This window comes from Dryobates pubescens, chromosome 4, assembly GCF_014839835.1.
Source record: "Dryobates pubescens isolate bDryPub1 chromosome 4, bDryPub1.pri, whole genome shotgun sequence".
NCBI classification, from domain to species: domain Eukaryota; kingdom Metazoa; phylum Chordata; class Aves; order Piciformes; family Picidae; genus Dryobates; species Dryobates pubescens.
In genome coordinates, this window is record NC_071615.1 from 33,934,280 (window position 1) to 33,962,249 (window position 27,970).

Here is a 27,970-nt window from a genome sequence, read left to right on the forward strand (position 1 = left end):
TAACTTGTCTTTTTGATACTTAACGTTTTGCTGAAATACGAAGTCACTCTTCTACTCTGGCAACACTTCACCAGGCAAATCCTTGAGTGTTGCCACAGGCTGAGGATGAAGAATCAGAGCAGACTTCCATTTTTTAAGAGATTTTGATGCAGTTTTTTACAAGATGTCACTAAGAATGGAACCTGAACGATGGGTTGCAATGGAAAGTTAAAGAGCAGTGATGTTATTTACAATGGAGTTCAATCAAAGCTACTGATTTCAGCAGCAGGTATGACTGTCCCATGCAAATCACCAGTCAGGAGTTTCAGTGGCATTTTGCCAACGCAAGACAAGAACTCAACTGATTACAGTGACAGCTTCCCTCCTCTGCAGTGGAGATTTGTCCTGTGACACATGAAACCAGCTGCTGGACACTGGCTACTGTAATAAAAGTTAATTTGCAGGATGGTATGGGCTGTGTTTATTTTCTACAGGGCAAAATGCTAACAATGGAGCCAGCCTTGGGCCAGTGTTGTTTCATCAGCAAACTGAAAAGGAAGTAAGTCATGAGTCAGAGAACGTGCTGGGGGATGATAGAGAATTATTTAGATTAGTCAAAGCCACAGAAGTCTGGAAAGATATTGGAGCAGCTTAGGAGCTGACCAGCAGGTTGAAGGAGATGATTCTCCCCCTCTACTTCACTCTGGTGGGACACTCTGGGCTGCTGCTCTAAGCAGCATGGCCAAAATTCACAGCCTGAGGGAAGGGAGGTTAGAGAAGGCTGGTTACCAGAGGAGAGGTTTGGTGCGGGACAAACTCAAAACTGTGACACTAGTTGCCTGCAATTTTCTGTCCTGCAGCATGCTCACTCATCTGCACTCAGCAACAGATTTATTGAAATAAAAAGGGGGTTTTGACATCAAGAACCAGAAATAGAATGGTAGAACAACAGCAAGCACAGCTGACTGCTTTCATTGAAAATCCAGCAGTGAAAGAAAAATCAGTAAGAAAAACAAATCTTCCCTAGTTTCCCCATCAGGTTTCCCTCTGAAATTGGGCTAAAGCACACACCTGGAATTTTCTAACTGAAAGCCAAAGTCATTTTGAGGAAACAGCCTGCTACCCCCACAAAAGCTCTTCAGATGATAGAGCAACATCAAATAGGAGACCCAGCAGCAGACAATCAGCTTAACTAAGCACCCCTTTGAGAGCAGCTCTTTAGGGAGAGCCAGCTGAGCCGTAAGAACTGCTGGGGATGAATGACATCAATGCAATTTACTGCCTTTCTTCAAATAAAAGACCTCAGCACTAAGGAAACTATTGAAGAGCCAAATAAGCTCTGCTCAGAGTCATAATCAGTAAATAATAGGTTCCATTACACATATTGGTGTACACTACTAATTCAAGATAATGACAGAACTAGCTTGCCTTTTTTGTTTGTTTGTTTAGGGGGTTTTGGGTTTTTGTTTCCCCAAAAATATTTTATTAACATTACTTAGGAAATTGGATTTAGCAAAATAGTGTAGGTGAAATTAATTGAAATTCAGACACAGCTCAAATACAAAACATAAAAGAAGGTTTAATATTATCATCATAGGCATAATCTGTCACAAGAAATACAACAGTGCTTCCAAAGAGGGGCTGCATGAGATCCACAGAAGCTTTTGCTCTTCTGCTATAACGGCCACCACAAACACAGCTGTCAAGATCCTCAGCAGATGTAACCAGCATAGCTCCATTAAAATCAAAAAGATGCTGGTTTATGCCATTGGAGAACCTGGAGTATAACTCAGCAGGAATTTCAAACAGCATGAAAAAGTAATGACTACTTTTTCCACTTGAATCCTCCCCTAGCTTATTCATTGCCTTTGTCAGTGTGTTTAGCAAAGTATCCTTTTTCTCACCTTCCCTTGTGGGAAGAGCCAGACTAAAATTTATGTTTCTTTTATTGTTATGAAAGGTCTTGAAAGCCTTGGTTGTGAGCATAACTGTAAAGGACAGCCTGCTTAATCAACAGTGCAAAGTGTGTAAACCAGCAGGGCAATGAACCTCCAAACACCCCTTCCAAAGCAGAGGATGACAACAAAAAAATCCATGGTGGAGATTTAGCTTTGTAATCTTCTTAGTTATACTAAGGAACAGCTGAAATACTCTCCCAGGGCAGTACTAACATTCCCCCATAAAAACATGGAAATCTCAACACTTTGCTTTGCCAAAGTGCTACTGCAAAGGCAACAGAGCAGAAGAACCAAACTTGGGCTCATTCTTCTTCCATTAAATGCAGTTCTTTATACAAAGTTAGTTGGAGATAAAAAGCAGTTCCGAAAGACAGACCTGCACTGGTGTGTAAAACTGTGTGGAAACTATCTTACAAAAGAGGAAAGTGGAATCAGAAGGTGGCGTTTCAAACATCCAAGTGCACAGCAGCTTTAAGACTTTGGGTTGTACATCTGAGGCTTTTTAATCAGTTTGATCATTGCTTTTCTGCGGAATGCATTGGTTGGCCTGTAGATTCTTGGTTTCTGAGTCCCTGCTAAGAAAACAAAGGAAGCAGTTTGTGAAACAGGGTGACAAAAAGTGTTACTACTCTTTGTTTAGGTTGAGTCTTTTTTTCCCATGTTATGCTGTTTAAGCATTTGATCCAATAACAACAAACAAATCAGAAACTGTAAAATGTGTTCTGGACATCCTATTCTCACACACTGTAAGGTCTCCAAGGGGTTCACCCCTGGCACTAGAGTCCTATTTTGCTGCTCTTTTCCTGAGCAAGCATCAAAGTCTTTTCTAGCTGTCCTGCAGTGACAGCAGAATGGAAGTAAACACACTGCTCTATCTGAAAAAACAAACCAAAACAAAAAGAAAACCAAAAAAGAACGATTACTGCATTTCTCTGAACAGCAGTGAAGTTCAAAATATAACTAGTGCTTGTAAAGATGAAATGATCACAGAATCACAGAAACATTCCGTTGGAAAAGAGCCTCAGGATCACCAACTTCCTACTCTACAATGTTCACCTCTAAACCATATCCCTAAGCACCACATCCAAATGACCTTTAAACACATCCAAGGTTGGTGACTCAACCACCTCCCTGTGCAGCTCATTCCAAGTCCTGACTACTCTTTCCATGAATTTTTTTTCCTAATATCCAGTCTAAACCTTCCCAGTCACAGCTCAAAGCCATTCCCTCTTGTTATATCACTAATTACCTGGGAGAAGAGACCAACACCAGCCTCCCTACAGTGTCCTTTCAGGTAGTTGTGGACACCAATGAGGTCTCCCCTCAGCCTCCTCCTTTTCAAACTGAACAGCCCCAGCTCCTTCAATCACTCCTCATAAGACTTATTTTCCAGGCCCTTCACCAGCTTCATTGCCCTCCTCTACACTGGCTCCAGCACCAAAACGTACCTCTTGCACTGAGGCACCCAAAACTAGACAATACTCAAGGTGTGACCTCAGCACAGCCAAGTACAAGGGGACAGTCACCTCCCTACTCCAGCTGGACACAGCATTTGTAATACAAGCCAGGATGCCATTGGCCTTCTTGGCTGCCTGGGCACACTGCTTGCTCATATTCAGTTGATTAGAACCCACGGGTCTTTTTCTGCCAGACAGACTTCCAGCCACACTTCCCCAAGCTTTCTGCACAAAGCTGGGTGAAGAGTGGACAAAGACCATCAGGGTTATGTCTAGAAATGCTCAGGAAGACTGCTTGAAATGTGTCATTGCAGTTCAGAAAGCACTGTGCAAATCTGACTGAAAATCAGCTATTTATGTACCAGCCCAGAAAGCCCAGTTCTCAACCCTTTCATTGTCAACTCCAATGTACTTATTTTCTTTTCCAATATAAACTTTATGTAATGAAATCAGTCAGAAACCTTTTCACTCCAAAAGCCATCAATCAATGTAAACAGCAGTCGTGTGTTTACAAAGGGAAGGTCAACTGAATTCAGACTCCAGAAGGTAACAGGAAAAATGCTGGGGAGGGAATTATGGGAGAAGGAGTGGTTTAAGCTGCCTGAAAGATTTGCTAAATGTTTCTGTACACTCCCAAGCTATAGAAATGAATATGTATAGCACAACATTAATTAGCACTAATTATGCCCTTAACTATGGGCTTTGGCTGTGCCAAGCCTTACTGAATTGTGAAATGCAGAAGTTGGTGAAAAAGCTTAAAACCCTTTCCATCTGGCTACCTCCTGCTCACCTCAGGAGACAGACAGTGTACCCTTCTTTCTTCCACAAAAGAGTGAGGAAGGAGCAGCTCCAGCTGGAGCTGGCTGGGTGTGGGCAGGAGAGAGATGCTGAAGAGGTGGTTTCTTTCCTCCTCTCTCTGCACACTTAGGCTGGAACCTGGCCCTACCATTGCCCAGCTAGTAATCAATGCAAATTACATCATCACAAGCGTGTCAGATAGACTTAGCATGCTATTACAGACTCTCTTATAATACTAGAAGGGAAGAGACACACTCAGCCTTGTCATCCACAGAAATATTCCTATCGTGACTAACTGGCAGACAGTATTTTTCCTTCTGAGGACTGTGCTCAGGAGTGCAAGCCTTGCCCTAGCTCCTGATTTCTAGCCCAGAACTCAAGAATTATCTCCTGACTTCAGCTTTCCAACTACTCTTGAATACTGAAGTACTGGGACCGTGTGCATACCCCATGTTTAGAACACACTGTTTGTTGGCTCTTCTCATTTTTCCCAAAGCCAATATACATGCTAGATACAGCCTGGAGACTTTTTTCCCCCTGTTGGTATTAATGTTGTGTCTGCTTCCTGAGTGCCCTGGGCTTCAACATATAATTATGCTTTTCTCTCCTTGATTTACATATCAAATTAATTAAGCTGGAGTATTAAAACTCACAACAGCTGTAATGAACACATGACTGCAGGAAAAAGCTCAACTGTTTTGACTTCCAAGCACAGCTAGTAGCTGATTTGAATAAAACCATTACATAAAAAATCAATTAGCATTCCCAAGCCTTCCCCCAATGGTCAGAGAAACAGTTGAGTCAGCACAAGTGATGAGGGCAGAAATCTTTAGCAATGGGAATGGGAAACAGGAACAGCAGGGAATACTGAAAATAAGGGAAAAAATTAAACTGATTTCAAAACTCACTTTACTCCTACTGAAAAATATCTAGAAGAAAATGAGACCCTAATGAGTGTTCTTGCTGGTACTGAACACTTCAAAGACTTGTGGGCTCTAGTAAGTAAACCAGTCTGTATGCCCTTCTCTATACTTCACTCAAAAGTGGCATAACCTTCTCACATTGCACTGTTCTTGAAGAAGGATTTAGTTCCAATTACCAATTTTCATAGATTCATAGAATGGTTTGGGTTGGAAGAAACCCCAAAACTCATGTAGTTCCAACCTCACCTTCTCCTAGAGCAGGTTGCTCAAGGCCCCATCCAACCTGGCCTTGAAGACCTCCAGGGAGGGAGCATCCACAACCTCTTTGGACAACCTGTTCCAGTGTCTCCCCACCCTCACTGTAAAGAATTTCTTCCTAATCTCCAGCCTCAATCTCCCCTCTTCAAGCTTCAATCCATTCCTTCTATCTCTGCAAGCCCCTGTAGAAAGCCCCTTTCCTGCCTTTGAAAACACCAAACCTAAAATACAAAAGGCATCCACAACCTGTGGCAAGGCCAGATGAGCAAGAGAAGGCTGTGAGCAGCTCTTAGTGGTATTTGGATTGGGCTATCTGCTTGTGACTGGCCAGAACTTCCCACCTTTCCTGCAGACGTTGTAGCAGTCAGCTTCAGTGACAAAGTTGTTGGCGTTTCCACCGCAGCCACTGTATTTGAACTCCTTGCATGACTTGGTCTTGCTGTCATAGTAATAGCGAGACACAGAAGAAGAGCACAGACCTTCATCCTTTGGGCTGTAGCATAGCAAGGGACCAGCTGGGGAGGGAAAAGAGAGAGAGAAAGAAGAATTACATCAATGTAACTTCTGTGTCTGGCTTCTCACAATTTACTCTGCGATAAACGCTGTGGCTAAACAGCTCTTGTTCCCATTGGATTGATGTGACTGTTACCAAGGACATCAGCTTATTACTGGGAGTTATGAAACCGAGAAAGCCACAGGCAGTCCCAGAAACTAAGATTTCTACCCCACAGGTGAAATACATTGGCTTTCTTCATTCATGGTGCCATACACAGGACAGCTAAGAGACCTACATAGCCTGACCAGAAGCCTTACTCTATGTATGTATATAGACATAGAACAACAATTCCAGTGGAATTACTTCTGTAGAGGAAAAAGGCACACTTTTGTTTATTCCTACCGTGATTTTGCCAGCAAAACCTGCTCACCTGCAGCAAAAAGTACAAACTTCACCACTTTCCTCGAAAGAATCATATTTCATTTTGCTTCACCAAAACTTTACTCTTCTTTATGGAGACCTTCTGTCAATTTAATGGTTGTGCAACAGAGAAAGTGAAAACAGTTCAGCACAGAGCTAAAGAAATCTGCCACTGGCCAAAAATAACTGTCTCCTCAGGCTGTGACAGCTTTTATAGGTTCTGATCCATCTCTCTTCTTCAAGTCTTGCACTGGATATTAACCTGGCATTTATGACAGCACTTAGCTATAGTCACCTGCTCTTAATTACCTCCTCTCTCACCAGAGACACTGGAGAGTGGTGGCAGGCAGAAAACTTGTATCAGAAGTTGAGTTGGTGAGTGCCTCAAACCCCAAGCCACCTAACACCGTCTCAGGCCCCAGATTTAGAAAGGCCTTTTCTGCTTTATGCTCCAGTATCACTGCCCTGAACGTGACTGCCACACCACCTCACAAACCTGCCCCAGCACAGGTCTCCAACCTTATTTCCCTCCAGATGACGCAGATACGGCTCTCTAGAAGTCAAGATCGTTTGGTTGTAGCCCTGGGCATATTTAAGGTCATAAAATTAAACTAAGACTCAACAGCATTTTCACTCTTTCAACTAACAGCTGAGACAAGTGGCAACATGACACAGGCAGTACAAACATCTGCTTCACAGAAAGTCTTGCAAGCTACCACTGTCCATGCATCCAGAGGAAAACAGCAAATAAAATATCATCTTCATATCATGTTCAAACCATCTATTTTATTAAAAACTTGGAACAACCATTACTTTTCTCTGGCAGACAGTGGTCCACACAAGACTGCAAATCTCTGAAGTTGTTGGCATTTCCATAGCAGCCACCATAGATGAACTCCTCACATCTCATCGAGCTCAAGTTAAAGGCATATCTTCTTAGATGACTCCTGCAAGGTCCTCCGTCAGCCTCCATCCGGCAGATTTTGGGCACTTCTGCAAAACAAATAATTTTATCTTCTGTAAAAGCAACTCTTCAGGCTCCCTGTCCTGAGCAACAGGAGAGTGTAGACAAAACACTTCAGCTGCAGGCAAGTCCCAGCTTGTCCCACCGCCTGCATTTAAAGTAGGTTAAGACTGCTAAGTTTGATAAGATTTGCTAAGTTTTCTAGGAGGAATCTGATGCATTAGTAAGCAACTGGCTATAATATTAAGTGACATTTACAATAGTAAGAGCTAAATTCCGCATCGACTCTGAGACAACTTGCTCTCGTTTCTCTGCATAAAACCAACATCAGCGAGAAGTTGCCACAAGCAGGAGTGGCAGAGAGGGTGAGTTTGAAGACACCCCCATACACACTATGCTCCCACAGCTCTCTCCAGTCCCCTGCCACTCCCGCAGCACCCCGAGGAACTGGGCCCCCCCCGGGTCAGCCCCCTCCCCAGGGCCGAGGAAGACAGCAGGGGCCCCTCCCCGGACTCACTCTTTATGGTCCAGCATCTCTTCTCGCAGTCGTCGAGGGTAAGGAAGTTGTTGGCGTTGCCGTGGCAGCCTCCATAGGTGAACTCCTGGCAGCTCTGCGTGTACCTGTCGTAGTACCAGCGCGGCACCATGGCCCGGCAGGGCCCGTCGTCGGGGGGCAGCAGGCAGGCCAGCTGCTTCTCTGCGGGAAGACACCAGCGACCGGGTCTGAGGCCACCTCGGCGGCAGAGGGGGAGGCGGCCCCGGCCCCGCGAAGCTGCCCGCGCGGTCCCACCGAGCGTCGGCTCCTACCTGTGAGGGTACGAGGGGCCAGAGCGGCGCAGGCCAGCGGCAGCAGCAGTGCGGACAGCGGCAGCCGGCGGCCGGCGGCCATGTCGCGACAGCGGACGGGCGGGAGAGAAGGAGAGAAGACGGGCGGGTGGCAGCGCGATTCCCGGAGAGAGCGGCGCTGTCCGGCTCGACGGCAGCGCTTTATATGCGGCCAGCCGGCTTCCCCGGGCCGCCTCCTCCTTGCGCATGTAGTGGGAGGGGAAGGGCTGATTCAGCCGGGCAGCAGCAGGTCCCCGCTGACCCGGTCGGCCCCGGGCTGCGCGCCACCTGAATCCCAGAGGCGGGGGCCACGGGCAGCCCCTAGCCCCGCCACCGTCGCTGGGGGGAGAGGGGAGGGGTGTCTGTAGCCAGGGCAAGGTGGGGGATGATGCCGGGGCTGGCGCGCCGTCGGGCTGGGGCGGGGTCTGTATCGCGGGGCTGCGGGGAGCTGGCTAGGGTCCACGGCTGTCCCCTCCCCTTTCACATTACGGGATTATAGATGATGTTCAGGGCGCTTCCTGTTAATCACGGACGGATCCGGGTCGGGTCACTTAGGGAAAGTCTTCCCCCCCGCCCCACGGCGGCTGCTCCGCGTTTGGGACGCTCCGGGCAGAGGCTGGTTTTCAGGGATGAAACCTGTGCCTAGCTCCAGGAGATGGATTTCATCTGAGGGAACTGGCGTTGTTTAGCCTGGAGAAAATGGAGGGGAGACCTTCTGGCTCTCTGCAACTCCCTGAAAGGAGGTTGGAGACAGATAGGGGTTGGTCTCGTCTCATGCAACAAGTGATAGGACCCAGAGAAAATGGCCTCAAGTTGCACCAGGGGAGGTTTAGGTTGGACATGAAAAGAAACTTTTTGACTGAAAGGGTTCTTGCCTGCAAGAGGGAGGTGGTTGAATCCCTGTCACTGGAGGTGTTTCCAAGAGGCAGAGATGTGGTGCTGAGGGACACACCAGCCTTGGTAGAGTTGGAGAGTAGCTGGACTCAATAGTCTTTTCCAACCAAAAAGACCCTATGAATCAATGACTTGATATATTCTGTAGTTTTTAACCCCATAAGACAATCTAGGATGATTGGGGAAAGAGAGGGTAAGGAGAAAAGGCATCCTTTCCCTCTCTAACCCATCAGAGCCATTACATTAATTAGTGTTCACTCCAGATTTAATACAGTAAGAGAGATAAGAGTGTCTGCAAATTAGGCGTGCTCCCTATAGATAACAATAAACTAATCTGATCTCCTATTGTTCTTGCAAGAGAGCTTCTTGGCAAGAGAGCTGCTCAGGACCGGCACTGGGACCTGCGTGCTCCAGCTGAGAGGTGCTCTATTTTGGTTTCTTTTGGGGGCTTTTCAGGGTGGGAGGGCCTCGGCAGACGAGACGACTGGCAGGGTCATCGTCTTGCATGCCTGCTCAAGAGGGTGAGGTCAGCCGCAGGAAATTTAAATGCGGCAGAGCAAAGCCGCGCGACGCCGTTTGGCAAGGGAGCCTCCTGGCTGGATTGCAGTGAGTGGTGCGTGCCGGGCCAGCCGACAGAGTGCAGAAGCCTCTGTGGTAGCTTGGGCAAAATAGAGTAGTCAGGTGGAATATATATATTAACAACAAACAATAAAAAGCCCCAAAATTCATTTCACCTGCCTGAAGAGATCCAGCCATGGTAACAACTTGGCCAAAGGCTACTAGAAAAACTGTAGGTACCCAGACAGAGCTGGTGCATGAACATGCAGGTGTCCAGGCTGCTAGCTGCAGAGAGTGCTGGAGCCTGGCACTTGGACTGGAGGGTGAAGGAGACAACAACTGTGTGAGGTGTGACCAAGTGAATTAACTTCTCAATCTGGTGACTGAGCTAAAGGATGAAGCATCAAGACTCAGGACTATAAGGGAATGCAAAAGGGAGTTAGATATGTGGGAGCAGGCTTTGCAAACCTCCCCTGTTGAGGAAAGCATCCCCAGAAACAGGGGGGAATGGATACAGGTTCCTGTTAGGAGAAGCATGGGGAATCCATCCCAGACCTCTTTGCCTCTTCTATTGCCCTTGCACAATAAGTATGAGGCCCTGCAGATTCAGGGCAATGTGGATGAGAAGACAGAAGAGGGGATGCCTAAAGCAAATCAGTCCTGACCAACCATCAGGACTAGTGCCATAAAGGAAAAAAGGAGGGTAATTGTTGTTGGTGACTCTCTCCTGAGGGGAACAGAGGGTCCTATATGCTGTCCTGACCCATCCCACAGGGAAGTTTGCTGCCTACCTGGGGCCTGGGTAAGGGACATTACCAGGAGACTACCAAAGCTAATCCAGCCCTCTGACTATTACCCATTGCTGGTAATCCAAGCTGGAAGTGGTGAGATTGATAAGAAGGGCACAAGGACAATCAAAAAGGAATTTAAGGCCCTCAGACAATTGATTGATGGGGCAGGAGCTCAAGTGGTGTTCTGCTCAGTTCCCTCAGTAGCAGAGATGTACACTGAAAGGAACAGGAGAACCCATGTCATCAACAAATGGCTCAAGGGATGGTGCCAGCAGCAGAATTTTGGGTTCTTTGATCAAGGGGCAACTTTTACTGCACCTGACCTGCTGGACCTAGATGGGGTGAATCTATCTAGAAAGGGCAAGAGGGCTCTAGCACTAGAGTTGGCAGGGCTCATTGGGAGGGCTTTAAACTAGGTCTGAAGGGGTGTGTGTGATGAAACCAGTCTCTCTGGAGAGGAGAGAGTGGGACATAAACTAGAGTTAGATGAGAAATCAGCAGCCCAGCTGAAGTGCATGTACACCAACACACACAGTATGGGTAACAAACAAGAGGAACTGGAAGTCTTGGTTCAGCAAGAAAACTATGATGTAGTTGCCATTACAGAAACATGGTGGGATGATTCACACAATTGGAGTACTGCATTGCGGGGTTACAAGCTCTTCAGGCAAGACAGGCAAGGGAGAAGAAGAGGAGGGTTGCCCTGAATGTTAGGGGATCTCTTGATGCCACAGAACTTGAGGTTGAGGATGAATGGATTGAGTGCCTGTGGGTTAAAATCAGAGGGAGGGCTAACAAAACTGACGTCCTGGTTGGAGTCTGTTATAGACCACCCAACCAGGATGAAGAGGTTGATGAAATATTCTATAAGCAACTGGAGGCTGTCTCAAGATCATCAGACCTTGTCCTTGTGGGTGACTTTAACCTGCCAGACATCTACTGGGAACTCAACTCAGCAGAGAGGAGGCAGTCCAGAAGGTTCTTAAGAGTGTATGGAGGACAGCTTCTTGATGCAGCTGTTAAGTGAGCCTAGCAGGGGTCAGGCCCTGCTTGACTTGCTATTCTCAAACAGAGAAGGGCTGGTGGGAGATGTGATGGTAGGAGGCTGTCTAGGGTGCAGCCACCATGAGATAGTGGAGTTTTCAATATGCAGGGAAATAGGGAGGAGCAATAACAGAACCATTACTTTGGACTTCCACAGGGCAGACTTCAGCTTATTTAAGCAATTAATTTGGAGAGTACCCTGGGCAGCAGCCCTTGAGAACGAAGGGGTCCAGGATGGTTGGACCTACTTCAAACAGGAGCTCTTAAAAGCACAGGAACTGGCTGTGCCCATGTGCCAAAAGATGAGCCACCAGGGAAGGTGACCAGCCTGGATGGGCAAGCAGCTCTTGAGGGAACTAAGGGAAACAAAGAGGCTGTAGCACCTTTGGAAAGGGGGAAGGCAACTCGTGATACGTTTAAGGATGTTTAACAGGGATACGTTTAACAGGGAAATCATTGTGCCCCTGTACTCATCACTGGTTAGGCCACACCTTGAGTACTGTGTCCAGTTCTGGGCCCCTCAATTTAAGAAAGACATTGAGACTCTTGAACATGTCCAGAGAAGGGCAATGAGGCTGGTGGGAGGCCTTGAGCACAGTCCCTATGAAGAGAGGCTGAGGGAACTGGGGTGGTTTATCCTGGAGAAATGGAGGCTCAGGGGAGACCTTATTGCTCTCTACAACTATCTGAAAGGAGGTTGTAGCCAGGTGGGGGTTGGTCTCTTCTCCCAGGCAACCAGCACCAGAACAAGAGGACACAGTCTCAAGATGCACCAGGGGAAGTTTAGGCTTGAGATGAGGAGATTCTTCACAGAAAGAGTTATTTGCCATTGGAATGGGCTGCTGAGGGAGGTGGTGGAGTCACTGTCCCTGGAGGTGTTCAAAAAAGGATTGGAAGTGGCACTTGAAGCCATGGTTTAGTTAGTCATGAGGTGTTGGGTGATAGGTTGGACTTGATGATCTCTGAGGTCTTTTCCAACCTTATTGATTCTATGATTCTGTGATTCTTTAGAGCGAAGGTGTTGGGCCCCAGTCCTTCAGACAGTCACTGCCCTCCATGGGATTACAAGACAGGGCCCTGGCCACAGTCCATGTTGTAAGGACGAGGAACATGATAGCACCCTGGTTATTTCAGGAACTGACTTTCTCCCCGTGGCTTCTCTGCTTCTCATGCTGTGGAGGATTACACCTTATTTCCTGACATATCTGTCATAAAGGCCCTACCTACATGGCTCCTGAGAGGATAAGAAGTGCACTTCTCCCCTTTCTTTTTCAGCACTGTTCCTTTTATTTTTTTTTTCCAGAATCACCAACTGGCAAATGGTAAGTGGGTGCTTTAGTAACATAAACCCCCCAAACCCAATTACAGTTTGAGGCACCACAGAATCATAGAATCATGATGGTGAATCATGTCACCATCATGGGACACATCTGCCATTTTTCAGAAACTCACAGCTACAACTGTTAGCAACCCTCATTTTCAGGGGTTTTGTTCAGCTTATTTAGCACAGCAACTCCAATAATAACTCTAATAATATAATGTCCCTCTGGTAGGAAAGAACAACCAAAAAAAGCAACATACACTTTCGAGTTCCAGAAAAGGCCACCTTTGTAATACCAGGAAACTCTTGAGTGATTTTGATATGACTAGACCCATGTCCTTTAGTTTCCATCAGGTTTTGCTGGAATTGCAAAGGAAGTCATCGAAATATCACTAAACAACAGCAGCAAGACAAATGCTGTCATGTAAATACCATTTTCCATGTTCTCCATTTCCCCTCTGCACACACACAAATCAAAGTCTGCACTGATCCCACCTATCCATCAGAGCTGCAGCACAGTGCAGCATTTATTCAGCTGCTCCTTAGCTGTATGGGGAAAGATGTTCACTTAGATTTATGAACTAGAGTAAAAGTTAATAATGCCGATCAATATTTTAAGGGTGGGCACCAGGAGGATGGGAACAGGCTTTTTTTCAGTGGTGCCCAATGACAGGACAAAGGGTGACAGGAACAAGCTTGAACATAAGATGTTCCATCTATACGTGAGGAGGAACTTCTTTAATTTAAGGGTGGCAGAACACTGGAACAAGCTGCCCAGAGAGGTTGTGGAGACATTCCAAACCTGCGTGGTTGTGTTCCTGTGTGACCTGCTGTAGGTGAACCTGCCTTGGCAAGGGTGGTTGGGCTAAATGATCTCCAGAGGTTCCTTCCAACCCCTCCCATTCTGTGATTAACACAGCAAGTGGGAGAAAGTCCTTTACTAACTGCCATCATGTCAGCACACAGCTCACTGCAGGGTTTTCATTAAAGGGTTATTGTTACCAAGATGCAAATGTCCTTCCTACCCTAACCATGCCAGAGCCCACCCTCAGCTCACTCCTGCACCCTGCACTTCACACCACCAGACCAGTCTCTGCCTCTCCATGCTGCAATATTTCTGCCTGCACCAACAGACTGGCATCAAGACTCAAGACTGGCATCTTGAGACCCTGGACAACCAGTTCTTTCCACCTGTTTTGACTGGTCCAAGCACTGGTTGGTGGGGTTTGGAGATGCAGCTGACAATGCAGATTATGGTGGGTGTAGAAATTGCCTACCAGTAGCCAGAGGGAGGGGAAGGGGAACTGATTTTTGTGAACTGGCTGAAATAAAACAAATATAAACACTGAGAGCAATATAGGAGCAGCACTGGAGAAGAAAGGTGTAAATCTCACTGCTGACAGCCACTTACACATGGTGAGTGGGCAGAGGAGGAGAAAGGAGCACCTTGAGGGGCAAAGCCAGAACAGGAAAGAATGAAGAAGAGTGAAAAAGCCCTATACAACTCTTTGGAGTACCAGAAAATAGGATCATACAGGCCCATTTTAATGGCCTGCAGCTTTGTTCAGTGAAAAGGGTCATTAAATCTTCTGCTGCTGCTTTGTGGGAAAGCAGCTGCTAGGATAAGAGATGCTAAGGGCTGTACAAACTGTACCCATGTAGGGACCACTCTGTCCCAAAGAGCACAGCACCTGATTTGAGATCTAGATCTTGAACATATATACATCAGGAGAATAGTTTCCTAGATCCTAGTGTCTTCTGAGCCCATTACTTCTCCAACAGGGAGTGCTCCATCCTCAACACCCAACCTAACTCCATGACTTCAGAGATACTTAGTGCAGGTTGGGCACAAAAGCCTTCAGGTGCAGAGCTGCAGTTCTGCTTTGCAGACATTCTTAACAACTGACCTGGAACACAGAAGGTTCCACCTAAACATAAGGGACAAATTCTTCACTGTGAGGGTGGCTGAGCACTGGACTAGGCTGCCCAAAAAGGTTATGGAATCTCATTCTCTCGAGACATCCCAGACCCACCTGGATGGGTTTCTGTGTGGTTTACTCTAGGTGATCCTGCTCTAGCAGGGAGGTTGGACTAGGTATCTTCAGAGGTGGTCCCTTCCAACCCCTGCTAGTCTGTGATTCTACAAAAAGCCCATCAATGGGCTGGCAGTCTGCTGGGACACTTGACCCAAGAGCAGTTCCTTCCCCTCTCTACTATTGAGCTGTGTCCATTCATAGTTGTAATGAACAAATCTCCTGGAATGTGCCTGTGCAAACCACCTGCTGCTGCCTTAGCTCCTGCAGCAGAGGAGTAGAGAGCCTAGGAATGCTGGTGGCACAGGCAAGCCAGAATCACCGTGAGGGTCAGCTGGGGCAGGGGAGAAAGACCTCCCTGTTGGGCCAAAACTCCCAGTGGTGAAGAGGGGGAGGAGTGCGACCAGCACAAGGAGGGTCGCTGCAGGTCTTCTGCTGCCACCGGCTGTCCCACGGGGGCCTGGGGCGAAGCAGCGGCTCGACAGTGAGATTTTAATCCGGTTACAGGGGATTAACGTGACGGTTTAAAGGCCGGGGAAGGGGTACCAGGAGTACCGGAGAGGAAGCGGCCGCCGCCGAGCAGCGAGACAGCCCGGACGGCACCGTGTGAGTGAGAGGCCGGGGGCGGGCCGGGGGCGGCCGTCCCACAGCCCCGCCGCGTCGCGACCGCCCAGGGGGGCTCCGGCCCCGGCACCTCGGTTGCCCAGAGATAACCTTTTGTCCTCCTTCTTCTTTACTTCGGCAGTGTAGACGATGCCAGCCATCAATATCGAGGACCTGAGCGAGAAGGACAAACTGAAAATGGAAGTGGAGCAGCTCCGCAAAGAAGTGAAGCTGGAGAGGCAGCCGGTGAGTGGCCGCGGTGAGGGCCCCTGGGGCGCTGCCCGGCCGGGCTGGGAACGAGAAGCCCGTTAGTCCCCTGGGCAGGGGTGCTGGGGCTCATGCGGCGGCCGGGAGCACGTCCGGCGGGCGGCGGGGCCGGGCGCAGCAGCCCAGCGCGGAGCGGGCCCGGCGGAGGCGGGAGCGCACCGGGGGCTCCGGGAGTCGATCAGCGGGGACTTCGGGAGTCCCTCGCCCGGTTAGCCCCGGCTGTGCTGGGACGGCCGCAGTTTGCATCGACGGGTCCTTTCGGGACAGGCACCGGGGACGCCGTTGGCGACATTGCACCTAGTGGGAGTAGCGGTGCTTCGGGGGGGGGGGGGGCTGTGGAGCGGGAGGGGAAGGGGCGCATCGCCCCGGGAGAAGCTGGCCCGAGGGGACTGCCTCGGCCCGCCGTCTGCGGTTGTCCCCGTTGCATTTGTCACCCTCCGGCGTCCTCTCCCTTGCGAATCGCCCGCGCACCCCCGCCAGCACAAGGCAGTGTTGCCTGGCGAGGGGGGAGCGCATGGGGCTCAGTTAGCCCCGTGAAACGCGTTGGGATCCGGCCGGGCTGCGGGAGAAGACCCGCGGTCCCGTGTTCCCCCCGGCCTCGATGCCCTGCTCCCCGCGCTGTGCAACGCCCGGGCAACGGGCGGGAGCCGAAGGACTGAATGGGTTCTCAAAGCCTGGGATGGGCTCCCCAGGGACGTGGTTGAATCCCCATCCCTGGTGGTGTTTCCAAGAGGCAGAGATGTGGTGCTGAGGGACATGGTTTAGTACCAGCCTTGGCAGAGGTAGAGAATAGTTGGACTCCACGATCTTTTCCAACCCAAACCATTCTATGATCCCGTGACTACTGGCACAGAGCCATCATCCGTCCCGCCTTGTCCGACAGAACCGTTGTGTTTTAGCCATTCAAGTCAGTGGTTTCCAGTGAAATTCTGGTATTTTTGCACATTTTCTGTGGATGCAAGACATGCAAAACTGATCTTCCTTCATGACAAAACTCACTTTCTTTTTTATTCTGCATGCCAGCAGAAACAAACTGTCTAAATACCAGTTTGGATTAAAATACATTTTTATGTGAGAATGAGTGGCTTTAGTCATGTTAACTCCATTGCAGGTCTAGGGGTTTAGCTCAGGAGATAAAGCCAGTTAATATTTTAGCTGGCAGTTAGGTATCAGTGATTATAGACCACAGAATCACAGCATGGTGGGGGTTGGAAGGGACCTCTCAAGATGATTTAGTCTACGCTGTCTTATAGAGCAATGTCACACAGAGAAATCACACAGAAATACATCCAGGTGGGTTTGAATGCTTCCAGAGATGGAGACTCCACAACCTCTTTTGAACCTCTTCCAGTGCTCTGCCACCCTCAAATGGAAGGCTTTCTTTCCTTATGTTTATGTGAAACTTCCTGTGTTGCAGTTGGTGTCCAATGCCCCTTGTCCTGTCACTGGGCACCACTGAGAGGAGTCTGGCTCCATCCACCTGAGACTCACCCTTTAGATTTGATGGTTTAGTCTAAAGCTCCAGCAATACTGAAGACTCCACATCAAAGCTTTGTGGATACCTACATCATCCTTCAGGGAATAATAATATCAACAATAACAAGGATAATGTCAACAATAATTTTGATTATTATAACTATAACAACAATGCAACAATAAACCAGTATCAACAATAATAATATTGATGATAATAATAATAGCAAATATACATCTTGCCAGCATTTTCAGAATAACCCAAAGGCCAGAAGCCAGGTCACTCAAGGGATATGGCTATTTTCACCTACAGTAAAACCTGAACACCCTCAGTTTTACTACAGCATTAGAACAGAAGTTTCACTGTCAGAATGAAATTGGTGTTGTCACAGTCCCCTGGTACCTGTATGGGTGTGCCAGGGACAAGGAAATGGAGAAGCCACCCCTCTTTTGTCACCTAAAGTCTTCTTGGCACCTTCCTAAACCTTCACAGCACAGAAATAACCCTTCTGAACAACTTTTTGGATGAATAAAAATACCTGGTCATATTTTTAAGCAGACTTTTTTTCCCCTACATGAAAAGGATCCAGGTAGTGCTGAGGTGAGACTAACCCTGCTCCTGCAGATGCTCCAGTGCACGATTTTACCATGGTATAAGGAGCCCAAATTTGAATTAAAAGGGGTTTATGAGGCACAGATGAGTAAGGTTTGTGTAGGGGGATTTAGAGGTCCAAATTCTTTGCTGTAAGGCAGCTAGAGGTAGTTACAACCTACTTTACGCAATGGGTAGTTGGGAATTAACTCTGAGTTTTTAAGGCTTAAAGCTTAATTTTCCACAGGCTTGGTCTTGGTCTGTGATACAGAGGTAAATTCATTTGGTCTTTGGTCATAATTTTAGCTATGGGGTAAAATACAATTAATAAAGACGGGCAGAGGCCTTGTGTTAGAAATGTATCTAGTGGTCTGGCCAACAGCTGGTTCCTGCTGCTGACTCTGCACTGCTGTAGCTCCTCAGGGATTTTGTTGGTGGGCAGGGCGGAGGAGCATGTTCTCAGGCACATCAGGTACTCCAGCTGAAGGACAAGCTTCTGCTGACACAGGGAAGGGAAATGAGAGGTGCTGTGTGTGCTCCTGAGTGGACACCAACTAAACTCATTCCTTCCTTTTCCCTTTCTTTTTCTCTTTATCCTTTTTCCTTCTTCTCAGTTCTGTGCACGCTTAGCACAGCACGCCTAGTTTGCTGGCCATAGGAGTTGCATGGTATTGTCTCTCCTAACACAAAAGTCTTCTTTTATTAACCACTGTTCAAAATAACCCCAGGTAACCTGCAAGTAAATTGTCTCCACAGGCAGGTCTTTACTCCCCTTCAATATGGGTGTTTGCTATTACAGAACAGCAAGGTGGAAATTTGTGTTACCACTGAAAAAAATAATTGCTGAATGTTTTGTTTGGCAAAAACACTTAAAAGTCCTAAATATTTTCAAACTGAACATAATCTTGAAGCCACTGACCACTCATCAGGATGCTGAAGGGGCGTGTGTTTGTCAGAGGAATAAAGCTAGCTAATTTTTGAAAAGAAACGATTTTTTCCCCAAAGTTTAGACAATTAGCTAATTAAACCCCATCAAGTTTAACTATGCAGCAACTGCTGCGCCAAGTGGCATGCACATTCCCGGTGATGTGCGCATGTTTGTGAGTGTTGGGCTGTGAAAAAGGGGAAGGAAGCCAAGTCTGCCCATGCTTAGTGTTGGCTCTGTGGGCAGATGTTTGGGATGGGATGGTAAGGAAAGGGGTGAAGGCTGTGAATTCCCTGCTTTGTTGTCGTTATGTGCGTGGTGTAACGCAGCCACTTCTCTGTCCTTTTCCTCCAGGTATCCAAGTGCTCCGAAGAGATCAAGAACTACATCGAGGAGCGGTCGGGCGAGGACCCGCTGGTGAAGGGGGTTCCCGAGGACAAGAACCCTTTTAAGGAGAAGGGAGGTTGCGTCATCGCTTAGAAGGCAGCCAGCGCCTGCCACCGGAGCAGACACTTGTACCCTTGGGAGTCACTAGCGTGTCCCCGCCGCCACCGGTCCTTGATGCACGACCACAGGAGCCGATTTCTGGCCTTTGTTGCTGTTGTTGGTTTTATTCTTAAAATAAAGCAGCCTAGACCCGCATCTCTCGCTAGGCAGGGACGGCTCGCCCCGCACCCTCTCCCCTGCCGTGGCGGGGGAACGGCACCCTTGGCTCGGCAGCGCCCGGTTTCGCCACCCGTTCGTTGCTATTAAATGAGAGCTGTAATCCGAGAGCCTGCCGTGGCTTCCTGCAGGGCAGAGGAGCGGGAGGAGGGACGGGGCGGTACGGGGCCCTCGCGAGGAGACCGTGATCGCGTGGTTAAAGTTCGGCGGCCCAGGCCGCCCCTCAGCCCCGCGGGACATGCACGGTCATGGCGCTGCGGGGCGGCTGGCGCTGGCTGCGCTTGCTCTCGAGGCGCGGCGTCAGCTCGGGGCGGCGGGACGGCGGTGAGGCGCCGCAGCACCACGAGTTGCGGGCGGCCCTCAGGGAGGTACCGGAGGAAGGGAGAGGGGGGCAATGGCACTTTCTCGGAGCGGGCGGGTGGCCGCGGAGGACGGCGAGGCGCCCGGAAGGCCTCGGGCTGTGTTTACAAAGATAATTTGGCCTCGTCAGTGTCAGAAACGAAGCCAGCGTCCCCTGTGTGTTACACGCGCAGGGGCTAAACGCTTCGCTGCTTGTGCCACAGCCCGACCCAAGCTGTTCCTATTGCTGCCCGGGGAACTCCTGTCCGGAGCTTCCTAGGCTGCTGCGAAATCACAGAACCCCAGCATGGTGGGGGTTGGAAGGGACTTCCGAGGATCATCGAGTCCGATCCCTCCTGCCAGCAGGGTCGCCCAGAGTAAATCACACAGGAACATATCCAGATGGGTTTGAACGTTGCTGGAGACTCCACAATTTCTCTGGGCAGCCTGGTTCAGGGCTCTGCCACCCTCAAAGGGAAGAAGTTTTTCCTTGTCACAGAATCACAATGTCAGGGGTTGGAAGGGGCCTCAAAAGGTCATCTAGTCTGACACCCTTGCCACAACAGGACCACCTCGAGTAGGTCAGACATAGGCTGATGTGGAACCTTCTGTTAAGTGCCCCTTGTCCTGTCACTGGACACTGATGAGAAGAGTCTGGCTCCATCCTCCCTGTCCCTTGCTTTTTAGCTATTGATCAACATCAGTGAGATCTTTCCTCAGACTCTTGCAGCCTGAACAGCCCCAGCTCTTTCCATCTTTCATACTAGGATAGGTGCTCCAGTCACCTCATCAATTTCATGGCTCTGTGCTGGACTCTTTCCAGTAGTTCCCAGTCCTTCTTAAACCAGGGAAACCCAGAACTGGACACAGTACTCCAACTGTGGCCTCACCAGGCCAGAGTCAAAGGGGAGAAGAACCTCCCTGAGCCTTCATGCACCCCAGGATGTCATTGGCCTTCTCGGCCCTGAGGGCACATTGCTGGAATGTAGTCAACTTTTTGTCCACCTGCACTCCCGTGACCCTCTCCCCAGAGCCAAATGTAAGGTTAATGTCTGGTTGTGGATGCAGAGCACAAGAACAGGCAGAGCAGAGCCCATCTGTTATTGTGCTCTTTCTAGAGGGAGCGTACTGGAAGGGTTCCTGTAAACCCAAGTAGTACGTCAGGAGGAAAAGAGGTGATCCTGATAAAGTAGCCTGAAAATGGAATGCCAAATGGCAGTCTGCAGGTCATGGTGGTGCTGGTGAACTCTGAACGTTGCCAACAGTGTCACCTGTAGGAGACTGGTACAATTCAGCACACCTGTTGTCACCTGTAGGTGGTTGGTACAATTCAGCACACCTGTTGAAGATACGAGAGTGAGCCGGTTTGGAGGTTGGAAGCCTTGCCGTGGAGCATATTGGGACCAGCTGTGTGCCTTTAAACTTTGAAATGGTGTCAAAAGTGCTGAGGTTCAGTACTTGCTACAAGGAGTAAACAGCATTCTTGTGGCAACCACATAGGACAAAGCAGGATGTGCATTCAGAGGTAGGTGTTAGGGAGTGCAAGGACTTGTTCCTCATTAACCTATGGGTAGATTTTACAAGTCCTGGCTGGTGCTGCAGTGCTCTGCTGGGGCTTTTAGAAAACAGCATGCCAGGTATTAACTAACTCAGGTGGCTTCAGAGCTTTGCTATTGTATCTTTGCTAGGGGCATTTAAAAACTGTGGATTCTTTTGTGCTCACAGATAAATTTAACCCTTTCCAAACTGCCTTTGGGCAAAAGATAGTGAAGCTACTTCTGAGCCATAGGATGTTTACTTCCTTTTTTTTTTAAGTGATTGACTTTTGTGCTTCCAAAATTAAACCAAGATATCCTAAAGGGCATGTAATTAATCAAGTTTTCTGTTGTTGAGACCTGTTTTCATTGAGCTTTAGAGTTATGGGACCATCTTATGTGTTGTGAAAAACAAACCTGAACAGTAAGGAGAAGAGATGCATGACTGGTCTGTTTCCTAAGAAATTAGTTCCACTAGTTGAGATTCCTGGAGCCTCTGCAAAGCAGAAATAAGCTGCCAGAGAAAGTATCAGTAGAAGCTGGAAATGAATCCTCTTCTTTCACCTAGATTAATTATAGCTAATGCAAATTTGTGCTGATCCTGCATGGAGTGAGCCTTCACTCTGGGTATCTGCACAGTCATCTGCCCACTGAGCTGGTTGCCTGGCACACTGCTCCTTGTTACCCTGCCTGAGTTATCACAATGCCTTACTGAAAAATCATCATCCTTCTGAAACGCAGAGGACAAGGCCAGACCCTGTGAAGGCAGTAACTTGGGTCTGGAAGCTTGTGGAAGTCCTTTGTCAGAGCTCGGTGAAGGCACACAGTGATTTTTATCTCTGTGTTTGCTGAGGGGTCAGATGCAAAGAGAGGGGGGAATTGTCTTTATAGTGTCTGCTGTTGCAGTGTTTACTTTGTTGTGTAGCACAATCCATTTATTTTTTTTACATATAGAAATAGGTTTTTCTCCCCCTGCTTGTTTTTATTCACCCCATGCCTGTTCAAGTGCAGACAACACAATGCACTACCTTGCTGTGTTTAGTGCAGATAAAAGCTGAGGAGGATCAGGGAATTGATTGTCCCACTGGACTTGGCACTGGTGAGGCCATGTCTTGAGTCCTGGGTTCAGTTTTGGGGCCCTCACTCTGAGAAAGACATTGAGGTACTGGAGCAGGTCCAGAGAAGGGCAACAAAGCTGCTGAAGGGTCTGGAGAACAGGGCTGGTGAGGGGCAGCTGAGGGACCTGGGGGCTGTTTAGCCTGGAGACAAGGAGGCTGAGGTGAGACCTCATTGCTCTCTACAACTCCCTGAAAGGGCGTTGGAGTGAGGTGGAGGTTGTCTCTTCTCCCTAGTAACAAGTGACAGGAGGAGAGGAAATGGCCTCAGATTGCACCAGGGGAAGGTTTAGGTTGAACATTAGAAGAAACTTCTTGACAGAAAGGGTTCTTAAAGCCTGGAACAGGCTGCCCATGGAGGTGGTTGAATCCCCATCCTTGGAGGTGTTTCCAAGAGGCAGAGATGTGGTTTAGCTTCAGCCTTGGCAGAGTTAGAGAATGGTTGGACTCAATGACCTTAAAGGTCTTTGCCAACCAAAACCATTCTTTGATTCTCTGATAGCTGCACTGTGGGCTAAGGGAACATGCTACTATGTCACATAAATCCCGCTGATTAATATAGAATCATAGAATCAATAAGGTTGGAAAAGACCTCAAAGATCATCAAGTCCAACCTTTCACCCAAGACCTCATGACTACTAAACCATGGCACCAAGTGCCACGTTCAGTCCCCTCTTGAACACTTCCAGGGGTGGTGACTCCACCACCTCCCTGGGCAGCACATTCCAATGGCTGACAGCTCTCTCTGTGAAGAACTTTCTCCTCATCTCGAGCCTAAATATATTGTAGAAGAAATTACAGTAAGCACCATAAGCCCATTTTTATCACTGACCTTTATTTTCCTAGGTGCTTATACAGCCTTTATTTTAGAGTTTGTCTGTTCACAGGAAAATAAATAAATCGCCAGTTTATGTCAAGTCCAGCCTGATTTTGCTCAACCCAAAGGCTTCTGGCAACTGATCTCTCTTTTGACTGAAGTTAATCCTGTCCCCAGTGACTCCAGGGTAAATGGAGAAGTGAAGCTTTTGTGAGGGAATGACCGCTCCGGATCCGTAACCCATTTTAACATTCCCGTTGTGGAATTTGGAGCCCTCTTTGCACCAGAGAAGTCGGAGCAAAGAGCAGTGCAATTCCGTGAGCCAGAACTGTGATGTATTTTCTTTTGGTCTCCATGAATTATATATTATTTTTAATCTAAGAAATTAATGTATGGTGAGGGATCTGTAATTTTCAATTGTTCTGAGCAGGATGAGGAAGAGGCTCTTGTGATTCCAGGGGGCTGTTTTTAGCAAGGGTATTGAAATAACCCTGTGAGTGGTTTCCTTTACAACTTTATATAGGTCACCACCCTTCCTCTTGGAAATTGAAAATGTAGCTTGGCCTTAACTTGTTGAACAATGCTTGCAGTGCACTGAGATCCCACAGCTTGTGCTGTAATTAAATCCCACTATAAATTGGCTTGAAAAAAAAAGTTAAGCTACTCTGTTTGGATGCATGTCAGTATGCATATACATCTAGGATGTACATGCTGTCTAGGCTTCTTTTCCTCTGGCACTAGGAGTAAGAAACTTTGGGAAAGAAGTTTGAGAGGATTGGCTGGAATTGGAAGTAATAGAAATGAGACTGAGGGGGGATCTCCTCAGTGCTGATCAATGCTTAAAGGGTGGGTGTCACGAGGATGGGACCAGGCTTTGTTCAGTGCAGCTCAGTGACAGGACAAGGAGTAACTGGCTGGACTAGATGACCTTTGGAGGGCCCTTCTGGCCTGGACCATTCTATGGTAATAAGCACAAACTTGAACATAAGAAGTTCCATCTAAACTTGAGGAGGAACTTCTTTAATTTAAGGCTGCTCAGAGAGGTGGTGGATCTCCATCTCTGAAGTCATTCCAAACCCACATGGACATGTACCTGTGTGAGTTTTAGGTGAACCTGCCATGGCAGGGGAGTTGGACTCCGGAGGTCCCTTCCAACCCCTATAATTCTGTGATTCAGTGATTTCATTTTATACCCAGTGGTGACTTGGTCTGGTGTCTCTATGGTACATCTCTAGAATAAGGAGGCTTTCCCCCTGTGACAGTGGGACTCCACTAAAACACACTGCTACCTTATTTGCCACTCTTGCCTTCTATGTCACAAGCTTCTGTTTTACAAGAATTGACCCCCTTTCCTAGTAGAACATGCAGGATCTGAATTCAGTATTGACTTTCACCTTACCTTTCTGTTAAAACTACTGTAAATTCTCTGCCGAACAAATTTGGCTCTGACCTGCAAAATGCTGAAGGGTGAGCACCTTGGGTGGAGTTGGTTTATTCAGTCTCTGTAGCAAATTATAAAACCCAGTTACAGAACACCAAAGTAGAAGGTTGCTGATAACACAAACCACTTTAAAAATTAGTTTCTCACTGATGTAGGAGAGAGAAGACAGAGCTCAATATGCAAAAAATAAATCACTTGAAAGTAAGTTTCTCACTGAAGTGGGAAGGTGAAAATGCAAAGCTCAATCTGCAAGGTGCATGACTTGCATCTGAATTTTAAACCCAGATTTATCATGCACCTGAGGTAAAAGTTGCAGGAAGGAGACAGGTTTAAAATGTGATATTGGTAAGGCTCACAGATTTGCCACTGAGTCCTTTCCTGTCTAAGAGAAGCAAAATATACTCCCAGATCCTGGGATATTTGCAGTAGCTTTTGTCATCTTGTGTTGGACAGAAGCATCATATAAAATATTTAGGGGGTAATTCTCTTTCTGGTATGGATAACACTGCAATATCCTTTACTGCTGCCAAGGATTTTTGGGGGGTAATTTAGCAGAAAGGAAATGTCTAGAATTGATTTTTGTTGTTATTGAAAGAGGAAGCTGGGATCTGTCACTGTGATGAGAGGGATCATTCAGTATATTCACTAGTGCCCTACCAAGAGTTGCTTTTAAATCAGTTTAGGAGAGTGGGAGAGGGGGAAAATGAGCCTCAGCGGAATCAGGCATGCTGTGGGAAAAGACTTTTTTCTGATAATCAGAAAAATGTTACCTTGTACACAAAAATGTAGCAAAGGCAATTTTTACAAGCAACTCTCTGGTTTGTTCTAGAATCACAGACTTGGTCTGGTTGGAAAAGGCCTTTAAGATCCTAGTCCAACCATTGAACTGACACTACCATGGCCGTTAAACCATGTTGCAAAGGGCCATGCTTCTTGTACACCTCCAGGGATGGTGACTCCACCACCTCCCTGGGTAACCTATTCCAGTGTTTGCCCATGCTTTCAGTGAAGAAATTTTTCCTAATATCTAGCCTAAACCTCCCCTGGTGCAACTCGAGGCCGTTTCCTCCTGTCCTGTCTCTTGTTCCTAGGGAGAGGAGACCAGCCCCCACCTCACTCCAACCTCCTTTCAGGGAGTTGTAGAGAGCAATGAGGTCTCTTTTCAGCCTCCTTGTCTCCAGGCTAAACAGCCCCCAGTTCCCTCAGCTGCTCCTCACCAGCCCTGTTCTCCAGACCCTTCAGCAGCTTTGTTGCCCTTCTCTGGACCTGCACTTCAATGTCCTTCTTGGAATAAGGGCCCCAAAACTGAACCCAGTATTCATACTGTGGCCTCACCAGTCTCAGGTCCAGTGGGACAGTCCTGGCCCTGGTCCTACTGGCCACGCTATTGCTGATCCAGGCCAGGATGCTGGTGGCCTTCTTGGCCACCTGAGCACTCTGCTGGCTCATGTTCAGATGTCTGTCAGCCAGCGCTCACAGGTCCTTTTCTGCCGGGCAGCTTTCCAGCCGCTCTGCCCCAAGCCTGTAGCATTGCATGGGGTTGTGGTAACCCATGCACAGGAGCCAGCACTTGGCCTTGTTAAACCTCATAGGGTTGGCTTCATGTCCTTGATTGCTGATCCTGTTGCTCAGTGTTAGAGCAGTGTGTGTAGCTGAGGTTGCAGTTGTATCCAAATGCTGCCTCATACTCATATTAGAACAAATTTCCACTGCATCTTGCTTAGAGTTCTAAATGAGTGTAAGAGGACAACTGGGACTTAGGGATGCTTTTGTGGCTTGGATTGCTATTGCTTTATCATTGTCACACCTGATTCAGTTAGGCACCACAGTGATGCACTGCTGACAAATACACTTGTGTCTTCGTTAGTGCTGAGCAGATGGCTGAGGCTTTGCTGTGACTCTTCAGAAAACAACTCCGCTGAAATCTTTTTAGTTGTGTTTGCTTGGAAACATGCAGTTAAATCTCTTCCTCCTGTCCTCCACCCATACTTATGAATGTGACATCACCCAGCCAGGCATCAGGGTGCCCTGAAAGCTGGTTTTTTCCTAGAATGGTTTGGGTTGGAAAGGACCTTAAAGATCTTCTAGTTCTGACCCCTTGCCACAGGCAGGGACACCTCCTACTAGCCCAGCTGGCTCAAGGTCCCAGACAGCCTGCCTTTGAGCACCTGGAGGCTTGGAGCCTCCACAGCTGCTCTGGGCAAGCTGTTGCAATTCCTCACCACCCTCATGGGGAAGAATTGCTTCTTAAATTCAGTTTGCCTTGCTTTGGACTTAGAGTTTTTAGGGGATTATAATTTTTTTTCTCTCTCTGGGCTCAGAAGGAGCATGCAAGCCTACATCCAGCTCCAGTCCTTGAAGAGGAAATTTGATGGATGAATACTGTTAGGTGATAGAAGGACACTTCCAGGATGTTTGGTGTGCTTCATAAAATTACTTACTATCTTGCAGCTAGGCTGGTGCACCTAGACAGTAACTGTTACATTTTCAGCTTCGAGAACCAAAGGTCTGTGGTCCCTAGTCCTGGTGGCACTACCTGAGCTGTGTGTTCCCTCAGATAACTTTTTAACTTCTCATTGAAAGTTTAAAGCATTAAGTTATGTGTAGGAATAAGTCAGGACAAGCTTAATAATTTTAAGTATTTCCAGAAAGATATTAAATTAAAAAAAAAAAAAAAAGAAGGCAAGAAGAAAAGTAGAAGGAGGGAGCTGGGGTTGTTCAGCCTGCAAAAGAGGAGGCTCTGAGAAGACCTAACAGCAGCCTGCCGGTACCTGAAGGAGGCTACAGGAAGGCTGCAGAGGGACTGTTTGCAAAGGCCTGCAGGGACAGGATGAGGGCAGTGGTTTGAAATGAGAGCAGAGCAGATTGAGATTGGATGCGAGGAACAAGTTCGGCACCATGAGAGTGCTGGAACACTGCAACAGGTTGTCCAGAGAGGTGGTTGTGGCCCTGTCCCTGGAGATATTCAAGGTCAGGCTTAACAGGGCTCTGAGCAACCTACTCTGTTGAGGATGTCCCTGCTGACTGCAGAGGGGGTTGGACTGGATGAGCTTTGGAGGTGTCTTCCAGCACAGACCATTCTATCACTCTATGCTGGAGAAATCCTGTGTAGGCTTTTTGTGCTTCAGATGATGGTCCAGCTCTTTAGCTGATGATTTAGCATTGCAAACTAGCAGAGCTTCACTGAGGTCAGCTGGTTTGATCTAAGAAGATACTGATTTTAAGTTCCTTGTGTGATGGGCCAAAAAGAACTTGCCTATTGCATTGTGAAAGTGTATGATGTGTGCTCATTCTTCTTCATTCTGGGACAGTCCCACATAGGAGTTTTTAGATGTGTCATAACTTGTGTGTGTGAAGATTAGTGTTGAGATTAAAATTGGGAAATCAAGTATTCTGGGGGTTGTTGCCAGAAGGAGGTTGTAGCAAGATGGGTGTTGGTGTCTTCTCCCTAACAAGTGACAGAGGGAGTGGAAATGGGCTC

General features: G+C 47.8%; 3 protein-coding genes across 5 annotated transcripts in view; 2 read left to right on the plus strand and 1 right to left on the minus strand.

Annotated features, from left to right (window-relative positions):
- Positions 1-1,533: 1,533 nt before the first annotated feature.
- Positions 1,534-8,426, minus strand: TFPI2 (tissue factor pathway inhibitor 2). Of its 2 annotated transcripts, none has more exons than XM_054161082.1 (5): positions 8,061-8,426; positions 7,771-7,950; positions 7,103-7,282; positions 5,715-5,888; positions 1,534-2,509 (listed from the first exon to the last, which is right to left on the minus strand). In XM_054161082.1, exons 1-5 carry the CDS (start codon positions 8,140-8,142, stop codon positions 2,409-2,411), a joined length of 717 nt encoding a protein of 238 aa, XP_054017057.1. In that variant the 5' UTR covers positions 8,143-8,426; the 3' UTR covers positions 1,534-2,408. The 2 variants fall into 2 exon arrangements, with proteins under 2 accessions (XP_054017057.1, XP_054017056.1); XM_054161081.1 differs by having other exon boundaries at positions 1,534-2,512.
- A 6,729-nt stretch (positions 8,427-15,155) lies between these two features.
- LOC104306621 (guanine nucleotide-binding protein G(I)/G(S)/G(O) subunit gamma-11) lies at positions 15,156-19,181 on the plus strand. Of its 2 annotated transcripts, none has more exons than XM_054161085.1 (3): positions 15,156-15,325; positions 15,470-15,568; positions 18,934-19,181. In XM_054161085.1, exons 2-3 carry the CDS (start codon positions 15,473-15,475, stop codon positions 19,057-19,059), a joined length of 222 nt encoding a protein of 73 aa, XP_054017060.1. In that variant the 5' UTR covers positions 15,156-15,325; positions 15,470-15,472; the 3' UTR covers positions 19,060-19,181. The 2 variants fall into 2 exon arrangements, with proteins under 2 accessions (XP_054017060.1, XP_054017059.1); XM_054161084.1 differs by having other exon boundaries at positions 15,163-15,325; positions 15,465-15,568.
- A 300-nt stretch (positions 19,182-19,481) lies between these two features.
- LOC104306631 (probable acyl-CoA dehydrogenase 6) overlaps positions 19,482-27,970 on the plus strand; it is a 73,007-nt gene continuing 64,518 nt past the window's right edge. Inside the window, exon 1 of the mRNA XM_054161087.1 lies at positions 19,482-19,610. Within this exon, the coding sequence (XP_054017062.1) occupies positions 19,491-19,610 (120 nt within the window). The 5' untranslated portion in view covers positions 19,482-19,490. The remainder of the gene's footprint in view (positions 19,611-27,970) is intronic.

What these genes read in the sequence shown, in the direction of transcription:
- TFPI2 (XM_054161081.1), bottom strand. Translation starts at nt 8,142, where the DNA reads ATGGCCGCCGGCCGCCGGCTGCCGCTGTCCGCACTGCTGCTGCCGCTG. An exon ending in GGCCCCTCGTACCCTCACAG is followed by an intron (nt 7,951 to 8,060) that starts GTAGGAGCCGAC and finishes GTCTTCCCGCAG; the next exon opens with AGAAGCAGCTGGCCTGCCTG. An exon ending in CTACAACGTCTGCAGGAAAG is followed by an intron (nt 2,513 to 5,714) that starts GTGGGAAGTTCT and finishes TTGTTTTCTTAG; the next exon opens with CAGGGACTCAGAAACCAAGA.
- LOC104306621 (XM_054161085.1), top strand. Translation starts at nt 15,473, where the DNA reads ATGCCAGCCATCAATATCGAGGACCTGAGCGAGAAGGACAAACTGAAA. An exon ending in TGAAGCTGGAGAGGCAGCCG is followed by an intron (nt 15,569 to 18,933) that starts GTGAGTGGCCGC and finishes CTTTTCCTCCAG; the next exon opens with GTATCCAAGTGCTCCGAAGA.